Source organism: Opisthocomus hoazin, chromosome 20 (genome assembly GCF_030867145.1).
Source record: "Opisthocomus hoazin isolate bOpiHoa1 chromosome 20, bOpiHoa1.hap1, whole genome shotgun sequence".
Lineage (NCBI taxonomy): Eukaryota > Metazoa > Chordata > Aves > Opisthocomiformes > Opisthocomidae > Opisthocomus > Opisthocomus hoazin.
Window position 1 is genome coordinate 13,799,818 of NC_134433.1, and position 19,372 is coordinate 13,819,189.

Below are 19,372 nucleotides of genomic sequence, written 5' to 3' on the forward strand. Positions count from 1 at the left end.
TCTGGCGTGATTGTAGCCAGATTTCACGATTAAATATTTAACACTGTTCAGGGGAGTGAGGATCGGGTCTTGTATTGAAAGTGATCAAACTGATGAAGTCTAAAACACGAGATGGGTTTGTGAAGCGCCAGCAGCCTGCTCGGTAGAAGGGCACTCTCAGCAGCCATCATAAGACCCAGTTATCCCTGTCCTTCCCTCCCCTCCCCGATTCACGCCCTGCTCCTCTTCCCAGCAGACTGCAGAGGCGAACCGCTTCGCCGCTGAGCGCAGCAACCAGCCTTGCCCTTCCTAAGGGCACCGAGTTAAATTTCTCTCCCTTGACAGCCATCATTTTTCACAAAATCAGTAGGAACTTACTTCAGATACCTTACTCCCTCAAATTAGGCTGAAATAAACATAAAACCAATAAACGTAAAAGGAAAAATCCTTTCTTCTTTTTGTGCTGTGAGGGTGGTGTAACGCTGCAGCGGAGGTTGTCAAGTCTTCATCCTCGGAGTTTTTCGGGACACGCCCCTGAGCAACACGCTGTAGTGGGCCCTGCTCTGCGCAGGGGCTTGGACTGGACGATCTCCAGGGGTCCCTTCCAACCTCAGCTGTTCTGTGACTCTGCAGTTCTCCTGGGCTGTAAGAAACCCAAGACAGTTCACATCAAAGGAAAATTAAAAGGGTCGGGGACGAGGTTCAGGGGTTAGGGCTCAGGGCCAGGAGCCACATAAACAAAAGCACAATAAATCCATGGCCTCGTCTCCTTAGCTTTCATCATTTATTCAGGAATGTAAGTACAATTAAGTGGCTTGGGTTATCTGTCTTTAAAACCCACTCAGGAATGTAAGCAGGAACATGGAAGTGTCACATGGGCCAACAACACCCTTCAATAATGCATCAACTATAGTCCTATAAAAATCCAACATAAAATGCCAACCTCCTTGTTTTTCAACCCTCCAATTTGAAGTATTATGAATAGAATTTGTATACAGAAACATTAGCAGCTTGCCAACAGTGGACTTGCAACTCCTAGACACCAGAGAACAGCTTGCTCGTTAGCAATGCAGGAGCTATGACCAGGATGCTGGTGTGTCAAATGAGAGCGGACCGAGCTTACATTCACACAACTGATTTAACATTTCCTTGCTTGTCGAGTTCCACAATATCAAGTTCTTTCAAGACTCGTACTCTTGAGTCAGTGGCTTTCATGTTTATCTTGTTCATCTGCGAAACACTCAGTGCTGCTCTGTAAGACAAAAGCAAACTATTCAGCAAAAGCAGGGTATCACGCGTCAGGTCTGGCAGAAAAAGGCTAAAAAGCGCATACTGTTTCATCAACGATTTTTGCGAGTGCCCTGTGATTCTCATTCAGACTGACATGGACTTTTCTGTGCTACTTCAAGCTGAGAACAGACATTTGCTAATTGAGCCTTAGAGAGACAGAATTGCCCATTTTTAACATCAGCCTGCCAGAAACGCGCAGCACACATCCCAGAGAGGGGTCAGGGCTCAGGGAGGCTGGAGGGGTTGCTGTGGGGAGGGCAGCATTCCGGGGTTGTGGTTTCAGGCTTTGCTTTTCCAGTCTGGATGCAGATTCCGAGAGCTAAGAGGGTTTGGCGGTACGACTGTGTCAGCAAAACCTTCCTGAACAGACCCAGTTTTGGACATCCGTACAGTGAAACCAAAGTGAAAAAATCTGTTTCTGAAGAACCGGGCATTCAGTTTTGAAAATTATTAACTCCTACAAGCCATTTTTAGACAAATTAATTTAGGGGGTTTTGTACGATGACTAACGCTTTGGGGTCTGTACCTAACTAAGAAGGCTGCAGGGGAGTAAGATCAAATTATGCAGTTGTAATATAGCAGCGAATGGTTAACTAGCTGGTTTTGTTTAATTTGAAATGGCTGAATTTCTTTACATCTTATAAAATTCTTACTAATGAATGGCTTTAAGTCTTCCCTGTTCTTATTTACAATAAAGTGGTTAAATAACTCCCAGTACAAATTGTTCAAGTCTGCTAGTTTAAGAGTACTTCTGATACTCCTTGGTACAGTCATAAGTATTTTCTCAGTCAATGCTTTGAATTGCAATTCTAAAAAAATTGGAAATAGAAGATATTTGTTTCTTTAGAAATGAGGCCAAAGATAGAAAGTACTGCCATTACTTTTTAAGAAACCCCCTAAGTGAGTCTAAGAGAAGATTTTCCAGCAGGAGGAAGGAGAGGAGGAAGATACTCTCTCCAAACTCTCACTGTATCTGCAGACCCAGGGAAAATCATTTAATTTGAGATCTGATGAGGATTAATAAATTTGGTCTATTTTTTTTTAAGAACTGGGAAAATTCCTTTCTTTAACTAGGGATAAATGGATTAAACAAGACCTATTTCTATGGTAAGACTAGTACACCATTTCTTCCAGACCATAAACACAACAGTATCCACTTCAATCCCATCAAAACCAAGAAACACTCCCAGAGACACGGGTACTATCTGTGGAATATAGCTAAGGCGTCAGTTTCTTATATTAAAGTCTACATTCTTCACATAAAAGCAGTCGTTACTAGTGTTTGAAAGTGAAAACAGTGAATTTACTGTGCATCACAGGCTCTATGTTTTTTCTCAGAAACTGTACCCAGGTCTCAGCCTGCCTGCCTTACTGTGAGATTTGACCCTATTGTATTGGGGTGGAACAGCGCTTACTTGTCAGCTGAAGTTATTTACAATATCTGCCTTTTCAGAAAGTAAAACGGCTTAATTCATTGCTCTCTGAATTCTAGATAGTAACTTGGTATGTTTAAGTAGCACAGAACTATGAGAGTTCAATACTAGAGATGAAGTCTTAGGCGAGATGGATGCTGTTCACAAAGCTTACTTACTGGGTGTATGTGTGGGAGATCAGTCAAGGGACAAAAAAATCAAACCACAAAAAAAACCCAGTGGGAAGATTATTCTTTCAGCACTTACCTTCACTTGAGCCTGGGACTGTAGATCCTGAACAAAATAGCTAAAAATAAACAAGAGATAATGTCAGGATTTGTTGCAATTTTGTCCAGAAATGATTTTTTACAATTTTGTTTCTGCATTAGGAATTACTTTTTACTATCGGATAACCAAGGACCTTGCAGCCACTGAAGTCAACGGCAAAATCTTAGGCATTAAACAAACCCTGGTTTCAAATAAGTTTAAAATGGATACAGAAGGATTTATGTGCAAGTCAGATGAGCCTCTTCAGCTTTCTCCTTCGCATTCCGCTATGGATCTAGCTGAAAGCACTGCACACGCAGCAAAGGAAAAAGATGGCTTTCCTATTCTCAAACAACCTTCAGAGGCTGACAGCTCTGACAAGCTAAAGGCAGCTCTGTTGAACTCTCCTCAGCCAGAAATACAGCACTGACAAAAAAATCGCACGGCCTTTGCGACATCTTTCTATTCTTTCTGCCTTTCAGAGAACGTCTTTGAAACACGCTTGATGACAACATTGGGACTGATACCAATTAAACTGGTCTCAGCAGCTGTAGGATATAGCTATATTCTGCATTGGGCCTGGTTTATGCCAGCTGTATGTTAAGTGCTTTAGAATTAAGTAACGGAAAGAGAGAAACTGAGAGCACTTATCAAGGTAGGAGAAGATATTTGCAAAGAGTGACTGAAGCTGCAACATACTGGACAGCTTTCATGCAAACCAACCATGGCAATGAAGGGACAGAAAGGAGGCGTCCTTTGACAGAGGAGTGGTGGGCAGCGGGAAGACATGTAGAGAAAGATAAGGTCAATAAGATAACTACACTCTATTAACCTCCTTTAATATTTTGCTTTTAATATGAGACTCAGACCAAATCTTTGCAGATAATTATATTAAAAGTTCGTGCTTTGAGTAGCTATGGGAGAATATCTGACTTTTAACACGTATTAGTTTAGATCTATGTTCTGCTGCATTACAGTTAGAGTATACTTATTGTTACTCATATTCCAAAACTTATTTTTTACAGGAAATTAAATTTCTCTCCATTTTGATAGACATTGTTTTGAATCAATTACATTTTTCACTCCTACCCAAAGGCTTCTTATCTAATGCGTTAACAGAACAACAGGAGCGACAAGAGCAACCAACTGCATCTCTGAAAATAAACATAACCCAATTAAAAAATAAGGGGAACAAAGTCTTCCGTCAAAGCAAATTTCTCCTTCGTGGACAATTTAATTGGAACAAATCATAAACTTCATCAGTATACAAGAAAAATTAAAAGGTTTGTTAGAAACTTTAGTCCCATTTCTGAAAAATTCCATTCATTTGAGAGGTATTAAGTGACAAAAACAGTCCTTCTGACTTCAGCTGGGCTATACTCAGGATTAATGGCTTCTGGAATACTGACACTCTGTGGCCTAATTACCTCTTCCACTAGCGATTCCATTTCTTTAACAGTTTGGCAGGTTAACTGCTGTGCTGCAGTCTGTTCTTCTTCTGACAGAGGTAAACGCTAGGAAAAAAAAAACCACGGAGAAAACTCTGATACTTTCAGTTCCTAGGGTGGTGATATTTACAGAAGAACTCAATGTTTGTGTAGCCCTTTTCTCATGGAAATTAAAAGTAGACTCCTCCTTTCCTTCAAATGACAGCAAATTTACAAGCAAAGTATCTCTGAAAAATCCAACCATCATATTGCTTTACCATCTATACTATAAATGATTCAACAGAAAGAAGATAAATTATTCAATAAAAAGAGGTATTTCACTTAAAGGCTGGCATTTCTCCATAACAGTTTAATCCATCTTTGGGTTAGGAAATCTACAAAGTGCAAGAAAATCTTTAGCTTAAAAGTCTAAATGTAACTGAAGAGACAAGTCTTCCACTTCAACAAAATCCAAATATGAAATTATTCTTGGCAGCATATCCTTGGAACACAGGGAGAGAAAATATTTTTTTCCTTCCTGTGACATATACCTACTGTCTTTTAAGTCATTATGCAGTACATTTTATCTGGTAAGACTTGCCAGTAACTTGTCTAGAGCTGTTGACAGATTAAACACAATCTCGGGGCACTGTCCTTAGAACACTGAAGTGAGAGCTAAGATCTGAGATTGATGGATGGACTTGATGATCTCAGAGGTCTTTTCCAACCTATGATTCCATGATTCTATGATCTGGGAATGTGTTTTAGTCACACCAGTTCTGCCTTTGCCACTAGACTGTCAATTAGCTTTTTTGATCTAAATCACCTTATTTGCAAAGGGACAAAACTAATGCTTTCACAACCTCTTCAAAACTGTAATGAAGCAGTGTCTGAAGACCACATAGGAAAACGTGTTGTTTGCTGTTGGGCTTAACAGGTAGATAGGCATCACCACATTGAAAAAAACTTACTTCTTTGCACTAACAGCAATTCCACCACATATGTTACAATGTGTTGGTTTTAACTTCTTTACTTTAGACAGTGAAAATACATTTGCCATTTAAAAGCTTTTTTGCCTTTTTAAGACAAGTACTTTTAAAAAAGTCAGTATAGAATTGGGACACAGCTGTGCACAGAGGCATCAATTTCTAAGAAACTATTCAAACGTGTGTCACACTATTCACACTATTATGGTGTTACTTCAACTCCAAAACTGAATACCTCTAGCTTAACTGGTGAGTGATGAACCAGGCTTGTGATTTACAAACACAGCTCCAATCTTGCAAACATTTCTTGTGGTAAATGGTCTTACTGTCTAGTAAGAGTCTTCTAAGAGTCTGCACGTGTAACTGTTTCCAGTGCAACGACTCAGGTCTACATAAAGGTTACACAAATACGCGTTCATTTACAGGAGCGAGATGCAAGTGATTAAAATGAAAATACTACCTCAAGGTCAGTATGTTGCTGCAATGCCTGAACGATCTTCATTGTGTTCTCTAGAGCAGCACGGATGCCCTTCATGGATTCTCTCTGCTCTATGGAAACTTTTTCCAGCTGCATACATAACGTTTTATAACGATATTTCACCATTGAGAGTTCTTCCAAGAGAGCAACTGGATTTTCCTATGTAGAAATTAAAAGTACATTTAAACTATTTAAAAAGAGAAAATTAATGTGGCTACATACCAATTAAAAGTGTTGGTGTTAGAGCCATGAAAACATAACATGAAACAACCCTTTACAATGAAAAGTGTAGCTGCGAGCATTTGTTTCATCTATACATTTAATTTTTCATAAGCAAAAATAGTGTTTACAAAACAGCATAACTCTGTGGTTCCACAACAAATACAGGAGGATGAATTTACTGTGTTGGTGAACTTGAATGGCTTTTCTGAGTTGGAATAAATTTGGGACTTCTAACTAAAAAGATTATTTTTGCGCTCCATTTTCCATGGAGACAAGGACTTATTTAAAAAAACTTTTACATGATGCCCTTTTTTGTTTTCCTCTTCCTCTCATCTCTCCCCAAATCTGAACTTAGTCATTGCTTATTAGCAAGTTTATCTCTGATCTCAGAGCAAGGGTGCATTTTAGCTCAGATTGGAATCTGTCTCTTAAATTTAGGTGTTAACACAACTACTCACTTCTCAAAGCAAAACATGGGAGAATTTCACTATACCAAGAAATCAAGGAAGTTTTGTTGGTTTCTGCACTGAATTCATATTAGGCCAGATTAAGATAATTGATATATTATTAAGATAATTGATATTAAAATAATAATAACAACAACAACAACACAATCAACTAACAACTAGATAAGAGAACAGCCACGTATCTTTTAGGATTAAAGAAAATTACCGATTTATTAGCAATTTTAGGCAAAATGCAATAAAATCTATTAATGTCATCTGAAAACACTACCTCTGCTCCTGGATTATCAGGAAGGCTTTTCATTATTTCAAACTCCAGTCTGTGTTGAATATAATCCAGATCAGACTCTGCCTTCTGGAACTAAAACACTGAAGATCAGCCACAGTATATTAAAAACCAAAAATTGCAGACAAACCCCAACCATTTGCCATTCCCGTATTTCAGGAAAGCAGAAGCCAGATGCCTCCCTTTTGCAGGCCTGTGTACAATAAAAGTAAGTTTCTATTCCTCCAATGTATTGCATTAGCTAATGTTTGCCAATTATGTTGACACACTTCTTGACTGAAAAGTATAAAGCAATAAACTTTCAGACTTAACATCGCCATTTTCCTCTCACGCATCAGAATTACCCCTGTGCGCGCACACACACTCCTCTGTTAGTCAGTCGTACCCTCTTTCCATTTGTCTGCCCCAAATTACCCAGTTGTTCTCTGCGTCTTACCATTAGTGCCTTTTTCATGCAGCCCCCCAAAACGCATGAGAATATTTCCAGCTCTTCCTGTATTACCTTCCATCTCCCTCGCAACGCCAAACCTCTCGAGAGGAGGTTTTCAAGCAGCACACCAAAGAGGTAAGTTAGCAAAACTGCAATACTCCATTATTTACGCAGCAGAGATTATGAATAAGTGTTCAGGATCCAAGCACATCAACAGAGATTTTATTATTCATTATATCAGGAATGCATTCTCTCAGATGGTTGTAATACCCATAATACATTTTATTATTCCCCAGTAAACCAGACTGACAAATAGATAATATTATTGATGACATCACGTTTCTTTCCTTGGGATAAATAAGCCACCAGAGAATTATCTAATTGCCTTGTAAATGCTGATAGCATTATTACTTAATTAATTTTAGTCTGCAATTTTAATATTTGTTAAGGACTTCTGCTTTAAAGAACAGCAATGTTCCCAGTTCACAAAAAAAAAAAAAAAAAAAAGAATTTCTTAACATAATGATTTGGGGCTTTTACAGTCACAAAAGAGACTATGATGAAAGCAAGTTAAAAATGCTTGTAATTTACTTAACTCACTGTCCTTTTCACTATTTATATTGAGATTAACCCTGAAGTAATCATTACAACTTCTTCAAAGATCAAAATAAGGCTTTATTTGTGAAGTGTATCCAAAAGTACTAACCAGCAGCGCTGTGATGGTAGCGGAAGTGACACAGCTCAGTAGTCTTTGGATGCAGCCTGTAGTCAGGCCTGGACACCAAAAGAACGTTCCTGTTCTAAACACCAGAGCTGGGATCCACCTTCAGGAACTGCCATTGGTACCTTCGAGGATCTGGGACTTCACACAGCTTAAAGGAATCGTGCTCGATCCCAGACATTCTGCAAGTACAATCCCCTTTCCAATGTATGATCTTCCATACATAGATATAGACACACACACCCTCCTTCTGCAAATTTTCAAGCAATAGCTTAAGAAAAGGAAAATAAATCTGGTAAAGACCTGGAGCATCTATACAGCAAAGGGAAAGCTTTCACCCGCTACTCCCATAACTTAGCTGCCGAACAAAACTCCTTCCCACATCTACCCCAGAAACCAGTCATGATAAAATGCGAGAATAAAATACTTTCGGTTACACTACGTATTTTTAGAGTTCATGAGGGACTCTTCCTAACTGCTCAATTGTTTCTCTTCTCCTCCACTAGCGAAAATTTCTAGGTTTTCATTTCTAGAGGCAGGCACCCCAAAAAGATCATTTTTTGCTTTTCTCCAACTCATCCATTTGATTATTAACTTTTGGGAAAGCAGACAATGAATATGGGTAACTTTAAAAAATGTCCACGAAGCTCTGCTCCTGAAATATTCAAAATTGATAATTTGAGATTTACACCATCACGGTAAGCCATCAATACCATGCTACTACTATCACTGAAGACATTAAAAATTTAATGTGCAGCTGAACTTGAATCCATCATGTGGTTGTAACTTTACGATTTGTGCTTAATGAAAATAGTAGCACAGTTCAGTATCACTGCTTTCTCCTGAAAGTCTGCTAACTCTAAAAGAAGAAAAAAATTATTATCAGCAATTTCAAAGTGTGTTTATAAGCACTGGCATATATTCCTCCACTACGATCCATTTTTCCTTTGGTTTATGAATATTCTTTCAAGAAACATACACCTGCTAAAACCTCACCTTAAGGTTATAGGCTAGGACCATTCCTATGAGGAGTATTGTACAACAACCACACAGAAAATGCAGTTTGTGAAATGTAAATTTGCAATTTACTCACTGGCATAGAAGAAAGTGTTAGAAACTGTGAGGCAAGACTCAAGCCATTGCTGCGTACTCTGCTTTCAGATGCTTTGACAATACTATTGCACTGCTAGCTGTAAAGTACAGTAGTGCAATAAAGTCAGAGCATTCGTTAGCAGCAAGAATTCTGTACAAGTAATCAATACACTCAAAATATGTATTGGAAAAAATAGGTCGAGTCAGATAGTGGTTTCTGTGCATCACGGAGAACTGCATAAAGTTTAATGTTCACCAAGTCCTAATACAGACAAACAAGAGCTCACATATTTCAAGACATTATTAATAATCATCCCTGTCATTCCACTGGGGGGGGGGGAGAGGAGAAAAACCCAACAAACGCTCAACAGATCTGTCACACGCATTCAATTTCAAACAATTTGGTGCTCTTTTAGCTGGAAACTACATTTCCAAATGCATTTATTTTTTAGGTTTGCCTCCTAGCAAGCAAAGATCCTAAACTGCTATGAAGCAGATGTTCCTAAACTGCATTACAGGGAACATTCGCTGGACACCAAAGTTTGTTCTCATTTGCAAGTGCTGAATCACTTTAAAATGCACTTAAACACACGCTCGTTTCCCAGCGTCGCGCACTACGACTGGGGTTACCACACGGATGTTAGGGCACCGGCAAAGTGGGGGTGTCTTTCCTACATCTCAACAAAACGTGTCTCCTTGTAACAAAACAGTAACTTCACAGAAAAACTTTGAGAACTCTTAGGGTTTGAAGGCGCTAAAATTCTTAGCAACAAAATGCAAAGAAAGGGGGATGGCGTGGAGTGAGATGGGTGATTGCCGATGCACACAGAGCAACAACCTGAGTCAACTCCACACCTGTAAGGTTTCTCCAGAACACACCGTAGGGAACAGGAATGCTGTGCAGCAATCTTTCCTCTTTGTAGGACACTTATTTCCAAGGAAACACAGACACGGAGTTGATGGTATTTGTCATTAAAAGACCAGTTAAGGTTTCTGCTTGGCAAATAACTAGAAGGCAGTGAGTGCAAAGAAATAAATTAGTGGCAATCCTATTTTACAATTGTTTTGCAAATCACCTTCTGGTCTCAGACAGTGACTTTTGACTTGAGAGTATAATAATAATGAGTAACGTAGATAGTATTGCTGGCCAATGCCCTTTTAACATTGCACTGCTTTTTGTGCATGATCACTAGTAGTACAACATAAAAAGGGCACTGGACAGACACCACTCAAAGAAAAAAGTAGGTCCACCACACCAAAAATACAGTGACAGAAATTAACTCAATTGCTCTGAATGCAGCACCCGCAGCTCGTCTGACAGTTTATCCACTTGTTACCAAATTTCACTAAATGGATGTCCACAAAACTCCTCTCAGCGCAGACTGAAGGCACTAGCTCAGTACGTGGCGTCCTGAGCGTGTAAGGTTAATGAAACGGTTGTTGTACAGAAGGAGGCATTTATCACCAGCAGCTAGCATGTACTGTGCTTTCATTCGAGGCCTGACCCAGCGTCTGCTGAAGCGGTTGGAAAGATCTCCAGTCCCAGCTGGCTTCAGGGAATGCTTGCGCAGCAGTCTCAGTTGCCCAAGTCCTACAGTACAGCACCCGGTGTTCTTTAAATTGTTAGTACCTCAGCTTCACAATCTTTTACGTAACGAAGCTCATCTTATATTGTAGATATTATGGTTCATTCAGCTCTTCTTGTTACTGTACTTTGAGCAGCGATTACCTGGTATTTTCATACACACGTTCTTTTTAAGCTCCTCCCCATTAGTTTATCCCTGGTTCCATGAGACTAAAATGAAGCTTTCCATGAAATGTGCGTCAAATCCTCTGGGGAAATGAGAAGTGTTATTTTATCACACTTCTGTGGAGAGAGCAGACTTCACCAGGAAATCCAGGAAGAAGAAACAATAAGCAGAAGGAAAAGCAAGAGACACAAAGCTGCAATATGGGACACATAGTTGCCAATGCACATATTCTGATCAACATAAACAATGACAAACAAAAATATTGCTCTTCTGAATGAGGTTTGGACATAGGAAATTATTAAGTGAAATTGTTTGAGGTGTATTTAAGAAATCACCCTTTTCTTAAAAAAAAAAACAACAAAGAAAGCCAAAGAGATGAAGACGCAACTGCCTTGTGCCACCCAGCAGCAGTTATAACGGAAGACGGCAGCCAGGCATACCATCTTCCACCTTCCACTAGAAGGAATTAACAGAAGAATCAAACAGAAAAATGTAAGACTAACAAGGGGAAATCAAAACCAATTTGGTTTTCAGATGGATGGCCCAAATGAATTGGGGGAATTAGAATGGTGTGAAGGACCATGCTATAATCTCAAAACCTTTGGTAGCTGTCATGCACCATCTGTAAGAATTTCAATAGAACACATAAATAAACCGTAACATTAAGTAAATGAACATCAACATCTAACCTAGGTATCTCTAAACAGATTTCTAAATTATTATTTCTAAACTAGGCTTTTAAAAAGAAAAACTAATAAAAGGTCTGGGGAGATCAAGCCTACACTACGGGCAAGGCTGAGGTTTTGAATTGGAAATTAGAACTTCAGAGCTCTGGCAAGAATGTAGTATGTCACAGAATTAAAATACTCTTTATTATTGACACTCTAAGTATTCAGTATGATGACTGCAACTCACTAGCTAAAGGAGAAAAATAACCCCACCTCCTCAAAAGCGTGGTTTATTCAAAGAGAAAACAAAACACCACCTTGTTTTTAAAGCATAGTAAAACTGAGAATTAGGTAGGATAATTTGAATTCTCTGGTCTTCCAATTAACGCAGGTATTTTGGCATTTATTCAAATTGTTACTTCTTATTTCTTAACAGAAATAGTATTGTAGCGTAAAATATTCCCTCAGAAGCGTCTCACGATTGCAGTGACGGGCAGGTGACTCCGCGCGGTGACGGAGGCGCGTGAGCAGAGCAAGCTGACGCTCAGACACCTTTCAGCCAGTCGTTCCTTCGCAGACAACGCACGCTCCCTGGCCCACTCTGTGGGGACACCCTGTGCGGGTGCTGGAGCAGCGTGACTGAAGGAGCAATGCAAAGCAAACTAAACAAGTTCAAACACAGGGCATGGAGCAGCACACCAATTTTGTGTGTTGAAGCCCAGCACTCATTAGGTGAAGGAATAACGGGGATACACAAAGTTCCCCACTGTGTTCTCCCAGTGTTCCTCCTGTTCTTAATTCCTCCTGAATTTTCCACTCTGGTGATGTCACTGTGCACAGGTAAGAACTAGGAGACCATTAAACTCATTTTTACTTCTTTCTTAATTAAAACTTGAAACCAAGATCTCCAGAGAAGAAAAAAAAAAAGACCAATCTATTGTATTATTTCTCTCAGTATGGAATAATGTGCTGCTTTTCTCCAGGAGGACACTTTTGGTTTATCAATGAAGGTACCTGACAGCGCTGCCAGCACAACTAAAATGACAAAAAAACTTCCAGAAGTTTCCAAGCAAAAACCAAAGGAGCGTCGCATTTTGGAGAGCAGTGTCAGTACGAGCATTTCAATTTATGTAAGCGCTTAGGAATAGAAATTATGTTATCTATTAAGCACTTGGATGCATAAAATATTCCCAAAGCATTTTAACTACCAAAAAAAAAAAAAAAGTAAAAAAGATTGCATCATATAGAAGCAAAAATGAAGATCTGAAGGAGGCCACAAGGAACTTGGCTGCTTAGGGACAGTTTTCCGGTTCCTCTCAATACGTGAAAGCACAGCACAGCTTTTTTATTACTTTTATTTTTGCTTTTCCATGGGCGGGGCGGGCAGAAAGGCGGCGTTGACACGAGGGAGCTCAGCCGTGCCCTCAGGGCCCGACCCCGCAGGCCGTGAAGCATTCCGCCAACGGCTGAAGGACCAGCCACCCCCTCCTCAGCACTGCCGCCAGCCCAGACCCCGCGGGGAGAGAGGGGCTGCGCGGTCCGGCGGGCGGGAAGGCGGGCGGCCTGACCCCGCCCTCTCCTTCGGGCGAGCGGCCTGGCCTGGCAGCGCCCACCCGCGGCGAGCCGATGGGGAGGGGGGGGAAGCTCCGCGGCTCCTCTCCCGCGGCCGCTGCCCCGCTCTACCTGCCCCGGGCAGGGGAGAAGGGGGGGTCCGAGCGCGGGAGCCAGCCCGGCGTGAAGCCGCTCCCCCCACCGTCGGCGCGAATGAAACAGCCCAGCCGGCCTCTCCTCCCCGCAGGGACAATGGTCCCGCCCAGGTAAGAGCTCCACCCTCACACACACATTCCCCCCCCCGCCGAGAGAAAATGGACTAGTCCGAGAGCGCTCTCCTCTACACCGCGCCCCCCCCCCCCAACCGCGACGGGGAAATGAAAGGGACCGGTCCCGCCCGCCCGTGCCCCTCGGCGGCCCCGTTTCGCTCGCCGCGGAGAGCGATAAACGCGCCCGGGACTGCGCGGAATCCGCACCCCCCCCCCCCAGGTGAGAGGGAAATGGCCGGGCCCTGCCCCCGCGCTGAGGGGGTGAATGGAGCGGCACCATCAAGCCCCGCCCCCTTGGGGGGGGGGGGCAGAATGGACCGGCCCGGCCGAACTCGCCTGACCCGAACGGCGATGGCCCCGTGCAGGGCCGCGCGGGCTCCGCTCAGGGCCCGGATGGGGCGCGGGCGCGGCTGGGGGCGCAGGGGGAGAGCGGCCGCTCTCCCCCTGCGCCCCCAGCCGCGCCCGCGCCCTCCTTTCCCTCCCTCGCTCCGCAGCCTTTTGCCCTCCGAGGCGCTCCCGCCGCCGGCCCGGCCGCTCCTCGGTCCCAGGCCGCCGCCCGGACTCACCATGGTCTCGAGCCTGGTAACCGCCGTCTCCATGTTGAATAGTTGACATTCCTCAGGCGGTGGCGGGGAGATACCCACCCCCCGCTCCGCAGGATGGGAGAGTCGGCGGCTCCCATTGGACAGCTGTCACTCGACGCTCGTCTCCCGTTGGCTCGCCGCTGACGGAGGGCGCTCGCCATTGGGTCGAGAAGAATGTAAACCCTCTCCGAGGTAGGAGGGAGCCCATTGGTCGGTAGAAAAGCTGCAGGCAGGGATTGGCTGGGTGGGGGAGTGCCGGGAGTCGCCATTGGTTCAGAGTGGAATCTAGCGGTGATTGGCGGGAGTAGGGAGCGCAGAGCTGCAATTGGCGGGAAGGGGAGCGGTGGGTTAGCTGCGGTCCGTCTCCGGCGGGGCGGGGGAGCCCCGGTCACCCCCTCCGGGTCTCTCCGGCGGGCCGGTGTCCCCCCCCCCCCGTCTTTCCAACTCGCTCGGCTTCTCCCAGGCGAGCGGGGTCCCGCAGCTGATTGGTGGGGCTGAAAAACCTTTATCCAATGGCCGGGCGGATCTCCTCAGTGCGCCGCAGGACGGGGTGGGGCAGCGCTAGGCCTGCCATTGGCCCATCGCCGCTCCCGTCGAGTTCGGGCCCGCGTCCGTCCAGCGGCCAATCAGCGGGCGGCTAACACGGGCCGCGGGGCGGGGGGAACGGTAGAGAGCGGCGCTCCCATTGGCTGCGCGCAGCGCGGTTAGCGGTTTGAATCGGCGGCGGGCGGGCAGGTGAGCGGTGGGGCGCGCGCGAGGGGGGAGGGGGTCGGGGGTCGTCCGTGAGGCGGCCGCGTGTCGACGGTCACCCATGACACCGGGGGGGGGGGGGGGGAGGGGAGGAACCGGCGGCTCCCCGGAGGAGCGGGGTTGGCGCCGGGCGGGAGCGGCGGAGGTCGCGCCGCGGGGCTGAGGGGCGGTGGCTGAGCTAACGCGTGAGCGAGGGCCTGCGGTGGGGGAAGGCGCGGGGCCCTCCGCCCGTGGGGTCGTCGTGTCTTCTGCCCGTGCCCTCCGCGGGCGTAACGTCCCCGAAGTCAACGGCTGTCACCTGAGGGTAAAGAAGAGCCGTCCACAAAAGCCTGTATTAAAAAATGGTACTTTTCACGTCGCTCGTTTCACAGAATCCCAGCATGGCGGGGGTTGGAAGGGACCTCTGTGGGTCACCCAGCCCAACCCCCTGCCGAAGCAGGGTCACCCAGAGCAGGCTGCACAGCACCGCAGCCAGGCGGGTCTGGAATATCTCCAGAGAAGGAGATTCCACAGCCTCCCTGGGCAGCCTGGGCCAGGGCTCTGTCAGTTTGCTCCTCTTTCGTGTACAAATACGTCCCCGTGGGTCACAGGCACTCAAGGACATGTTTTTCATCAGTTGTATGTGATGTTGTCTTCTACCAAGACAACGGTGAATCACTTCTGAGTGGATTTTAGGACACAGTCCATGCTCTTCCCTGCTTATTTGGCGATAGCTCTGTCCCCAGGTGAAAGTGGGTATTTTTCCATACCTGAATTTTAAATGTGTCTTTTTTAACAGTAATGGCAAAGTATAAGAAATGCCGACGGAAACAGAGAACCAGAGCAAAATTTCTACTTGAAAAAAAAGGAGATGCTGGTAACCCGCAGGACTCTGGTTGCCCTTCTGCACGGTAAGAGGCTCAGCTGGAACTTCTCCTTCTAGCTCCATTTCTGGCTCTGCTGTTTGCTCCCGACGGTTTGTGCAACTGAGGCCCCGAACACAATTCCATTACCTGTGTACATCCTGGTGGGGATGCTGTGGAGCTCTTTCATCTTGTACATCTTGTAGTACTCTGTCCTTAACTTCAATGAGGAGGAAAAGCAATTTGGATAAAAATATATTGCAAATGTGTATATTTTTTCCCCCCTGTATCAAAGTGTATCTTGGTCTTTCCTGATCTCTGTGCTCACGTTTACACCGCTGTCACCTGCTGTTGCTGGTACTTGTCATTTCCAGGTGACTGGTGACAGTTAACCTTTTTAAAGGCTGAAATCATAAATATAATTATGGCCTTGCTCTGAAATGTTCTGTCCCAGGTCAGCAGGTGATCTTCCTCTGAACACATCACCTGTCCCAAGCCCTCTGTCCTCACTCTGGTCGTTAGCCTTGCCCGGTGTGAAAAATGTGGTAAAACCCTTTACAACAACAGCAGCGGTTTTGTATTGTTGGTGCCAGAGCACGGTTGCACAGGTATGTTTCCTACTTCTCTACTTTTGCCAATATGTGCAGTTGTTCCTAGTGCTCAGGTGCAGGATGTACAGTCAGATTTGAGAGCTAAGCTGTAGATTTAGTTATGTCTGTTGAAACATCTAAAGTATATTTTGTGTTTACTGTTGAAGGAATAAGTATGAGAAGAGTGCCAAGGCCACTGTGGAGATGAAATGCATGTGTGAAATTATTGGGGTTTTTGTTGGAATATCAGGAGGATTTGCAGTGACGGAGGGTGCGGTCTTTCTTTCATACCAGAAATGATTGTGTGATTTTTTCAGGTCAAATGTGAATTATACTTTAGAATTCGTAGGTGAAGTTAAAATTTTGTTGGAGAAAGTCACTCTTTGGGTTCCTGCCAAGGAAATATTTGGTGAAATTTTGTCTCTTCGTGTTGTGCCTTTCTATTGACTACAACGAGAAGACCTTGCGATAGAACTTTCAGTAGTAATCATAGCTCTGTCTCTGGAGACAACTTGGTGAAAACACTTATCTGGTTTCTTTTTATGCTTAGAGTTTTAAGGTGGTTAAAGACACCATATTTCCATCACAAATCTACTTAAGAGAGCTAAATACGTTCAGAGAGCAGCTGGAAAAGTTGGAAACTGAATTTTCCAGGCTACAAGGAACCCTCCAGGTCAGTCTCAGTCCCAGTGGGGCAGGGTAAGGTGTGCTTGTGTAAGCATGTAAGGAACTGTGGTCAGTGCAGATAAACTGAAATATTAAGAGCATCTCATCGGGCAGTGTTTCACCTCTTTTTCGCATTCAGCATTACTAGACTGTGGTTCCTTCCTAGCTAGAGGGAACTGGTTTGCTGGCGAGCCTCATGAGAGGCTTTTTATGTTTTTCTGGATCACCTGAAGCCAGAACCTCTGTTCTCTGAAATTCCATCTACTTTTGCCAGTGGATTTAATATTCTCTTATTTATTTATATTATTTCCAGATGAATGGAACTGCAGCCTTGTCTTCAGAAAATTCTGTGTGTCAGAGGTGTAATAAACCAGTTCTGGGTGCTCCTGTACAGACACAGATGGGCCCGGCGGCAGCCATGCCCGGGCCTTCAGCAACACAGCTGCAGCCGGCATCTGCACCCCCTCCACCTCTTCCTCCTCCGCCACCGCCTCCGCTGCCGCCACCAAAACTGCCTCCAGCACCTCTCCTTCTCAAACGGGGCAATGGCTCTAAAGCACTGCTGGTAGGCGGTAAAATGGGCCTTTTTTTTTTTTTTTCCTCTCATTTCTGTGTTCTTTGGACCTGGTCTCATCAGGAACATGTGTCTTTCTGAATGCTCAGTCGCTCGCCGATCCTGATTTCCCTTCCAACCACCTTTGTTTTCAGGCAACATCACTGAAAAATGATGGGCCGATGCAGATCACTCTCAAAGATCTCCTGAACGTTAAACTGAAGAAGACGGACAGAGGCCTGAGAATGAACAAGGTAAACTGGAGGACACATGGATAAATGGACTATCATGTATTGAGCCGAACTCTGCGCTGGATCTGCTGTATTTCCTGCAATGCTTGTCTCAGCACCTCGTAGAATTTTTTCAATAAATTAATTCTTCTCTTCCAAAAACCCAGTGATCAGCTGTAAATAAACTTTCTCGTTGTGCACCTGGGCAGCTGAAGGGAATAAACGGAGTGACTAACTCCACTCTCAGCTGGCATGCAGGACAGCTCCCCGAATTCTACATTAAGGGCGTATAGCTTTGATGTAGCTTTCTGTCTCTGTGTTATCAATGGATTTTAGGCTTTCTTTTGCGCAGCTGAAATCCTGTTTCCAGAAGTCTTTTTTTTTTTAAATATATATATAAATAAATCTATTTTTGTCCAAGGCCCATTACAATCTTAATGATTCAGAAAAGCATAAAAGCCATAAACCACAGAAGTCTTTCAGGGTATAAATATTAAATAGATTGATAGCCAGTGAGGCCTTCAAAAGTTTATTTGTGGTAACATTTCTTTTCTCCCTTTAGGCAGAATCACCAGTGAGGACACGCAGGGCATTAATTACAGTCTCAGATTTACAGGGTGTTAGTCTGAGACCTAAATCCAAGCCATCAGCTCACGTTTCAAACTCCTTGACGTAAGATGCTTTCTTCCTTTCTGTGGTATTAGATTTTTCTGTTCTGAACAGAACAGATGAACCCTACTTACGGAGTGGAAAACGTTTTATTTTAACAATTTTGGGTGTTTTTTTCTTTTAGTACCCCTCCTAAAAATCAGTTTGATCTTCGAAAGCGTCTGAAGAAAGTCAATATACAAAGGTAAGTTCCTTTCTATCCTCTTGTTTTGTTTTTTCTACAAAAAAACTGAGAGCGAACCATGATTCCCCTTGTTTCCAATCTTTTCAGAAGTCCTGGTGGCACTCCACTACACAGTAAAGAAAACACTGAATGTGGGTCTGGGCTGACACCAATAATGACACAGGCACTACGGCGCAAATTTCAGGCAAGTCGTGGTGTCTCTGTTCTTGGAACGATAAACTTTAAAATCCATAGGAGTTCGTGCTGATTTTTTGCCCCAGAGCGCAGTGCCGCTGCTGTGTGTTGCACAAGTTACGGTCTCTCTGTAATCCTCACCCAAAAGCCCCAGGTACCCACAAATCGGGGCGCTTGGTTTGCTGATTCCTGTTTTAATGGTCAGGAAACGGCAGAATGGAGGTGCTGTGGCCCGTCTTCAGCGGGTGATCTGGCAGCGAGAGGAGGAGCGGTTCCTTTCATTCCAGTGCCTCAGTGCGATCTCAAGCCTTGTAGTTCCAAGTTCCCAGGAGAACACATCTGAGGGTTAATAACGTCATTCGGTTTTTGCTGTGTCTGTTTTCTTCTGTGAATGCCGGTTGAGAACTGTGCTGTATTTGCTCCCAGTGGTAACTGGCAGTAGCCTGACCCTTTTCTGATCTTGACAGATGGCTCGCCCCAGGAGTCCCTCGCCAGCCCCGCTAAGTGCCGCAAGCAGCTTTGATGAACAGAAGTAGGTTCGTGGAACAACATGTTGTTCGTTTGTGGTCAGGAAGCCGCTGGAATGCTGTATTTATCTCGCTCAGGCATATCTATCTATAAATAAACCTAGTGCATGCGAGCACGGGGCATTACGAAACCTCTTTGGCAGAACTCTGCGTTGTAAAGGCAGCATCTTCCCGGTGTGACTGGGTCTGGTTCCATCTTCTCTGTTAGTGGGGAAAAAATGGTGAAGTTTCCCGAGTCGTTTGATACCTGGCTGCTGCTGGAGCAGGGACTGTTGTGTTCCCGGCGCTGGTGCCGCTTCTGATACCAATG

General features: G+C 44.3%; 2 protein-coding genes across 6 annotated transcripts; one reads left to right on the forward strand and one right to left on the reverse strand.

Annotated features, from left to right (window-relative positions):
* Positions 1-741: 741 nt before the first annotated feature.
* On the reverse strand, positions 742-13,943 carry SKA2 (spindle and kinetochore associated complex subunit 2). 3 transcript variants are annotated; one of them, XM_075440208.1, is made up of 7 exons: positions 13,860-13,943; positions 6,797-6,886; positions 5,822-5,998; positions 4,376-4,462; positions 2,949-2,988; positions 1,934-2,078; positions 742-1,231 (listed from the first exon to the last, which is right to left on the reverse strand). In XM_075440208.1, the coding sequence occupies exons 1-7, from the start codon at positions 13,890-13,892 to the stop codon at positions 1,105-1,107; spliced, it is 699 nt and encodes a 232-aa protein (XP_075296323.1). In that variant the 5' UTR covers positions 13,893-13,943; the 3' UTR covers positions 742-1,104. The 3 variants fall into 3 exon arrangements, with proteins under 3 accessions (XP_075296323.1, XP_075296320.1, XP_075296321.1); XM_075440205.1 differs by lacking the exon at positions 1,934-2,078 and having other exon boundaries at positions 1,138-1,231; XM_075440206.1 differs by lacking the exons at positions 1,934-2,078; positions 4,376-4,462 and having other exon boundaries at positions 1,138-1,231.
* PRR11 (proline rich 11) lies at positions 13,218-19,193 on the forward strand. Of its 3 annotated transcripts, XM_075440203.1 has the most exons (11): positions 13,959-14,069; positions 14,341-14,612; positions 15,406-15,517; positions 15,924-16,077; positions 16,610-16,732; positions 17,039-17,290; positions 17,434-17,532; positions 18,071-18,180; positions 18,302-18,361; positions 18,449-18,545; positions 19,003-19,193. In XM_075440203.1, the coding sequence occupies exons 3-11, from the start codon at positions 15,408-15,410 to the stop codon at positions 19,069-19,071; spliced, it is 1,074 nt and encodes a 357-aa protein (XP_075296318.1). In that variant the 5' UTR covers positions 13,959-14,069; positions 14,341-14,612; positions 15,406-15,407; the 3' UTR covers positions 19,072-19,193. The 3 variants fall into 3 exon arrangements, with proteins under 3 accessions (XP_075296319.1, XP_075296318.1, XP_075296317.1); XM_075440204.1 differs by lacking the exons at positions 13,959-14,069; positions 14,341-14,612 and adding an exon at positions 13,218-13,290; XM_075440202.1 differs by lacking the exon at positions 14,341-14,612.
* The last annotated feature ends 179 nt before the right edge of the window (positions 19,194-19,372 follow it).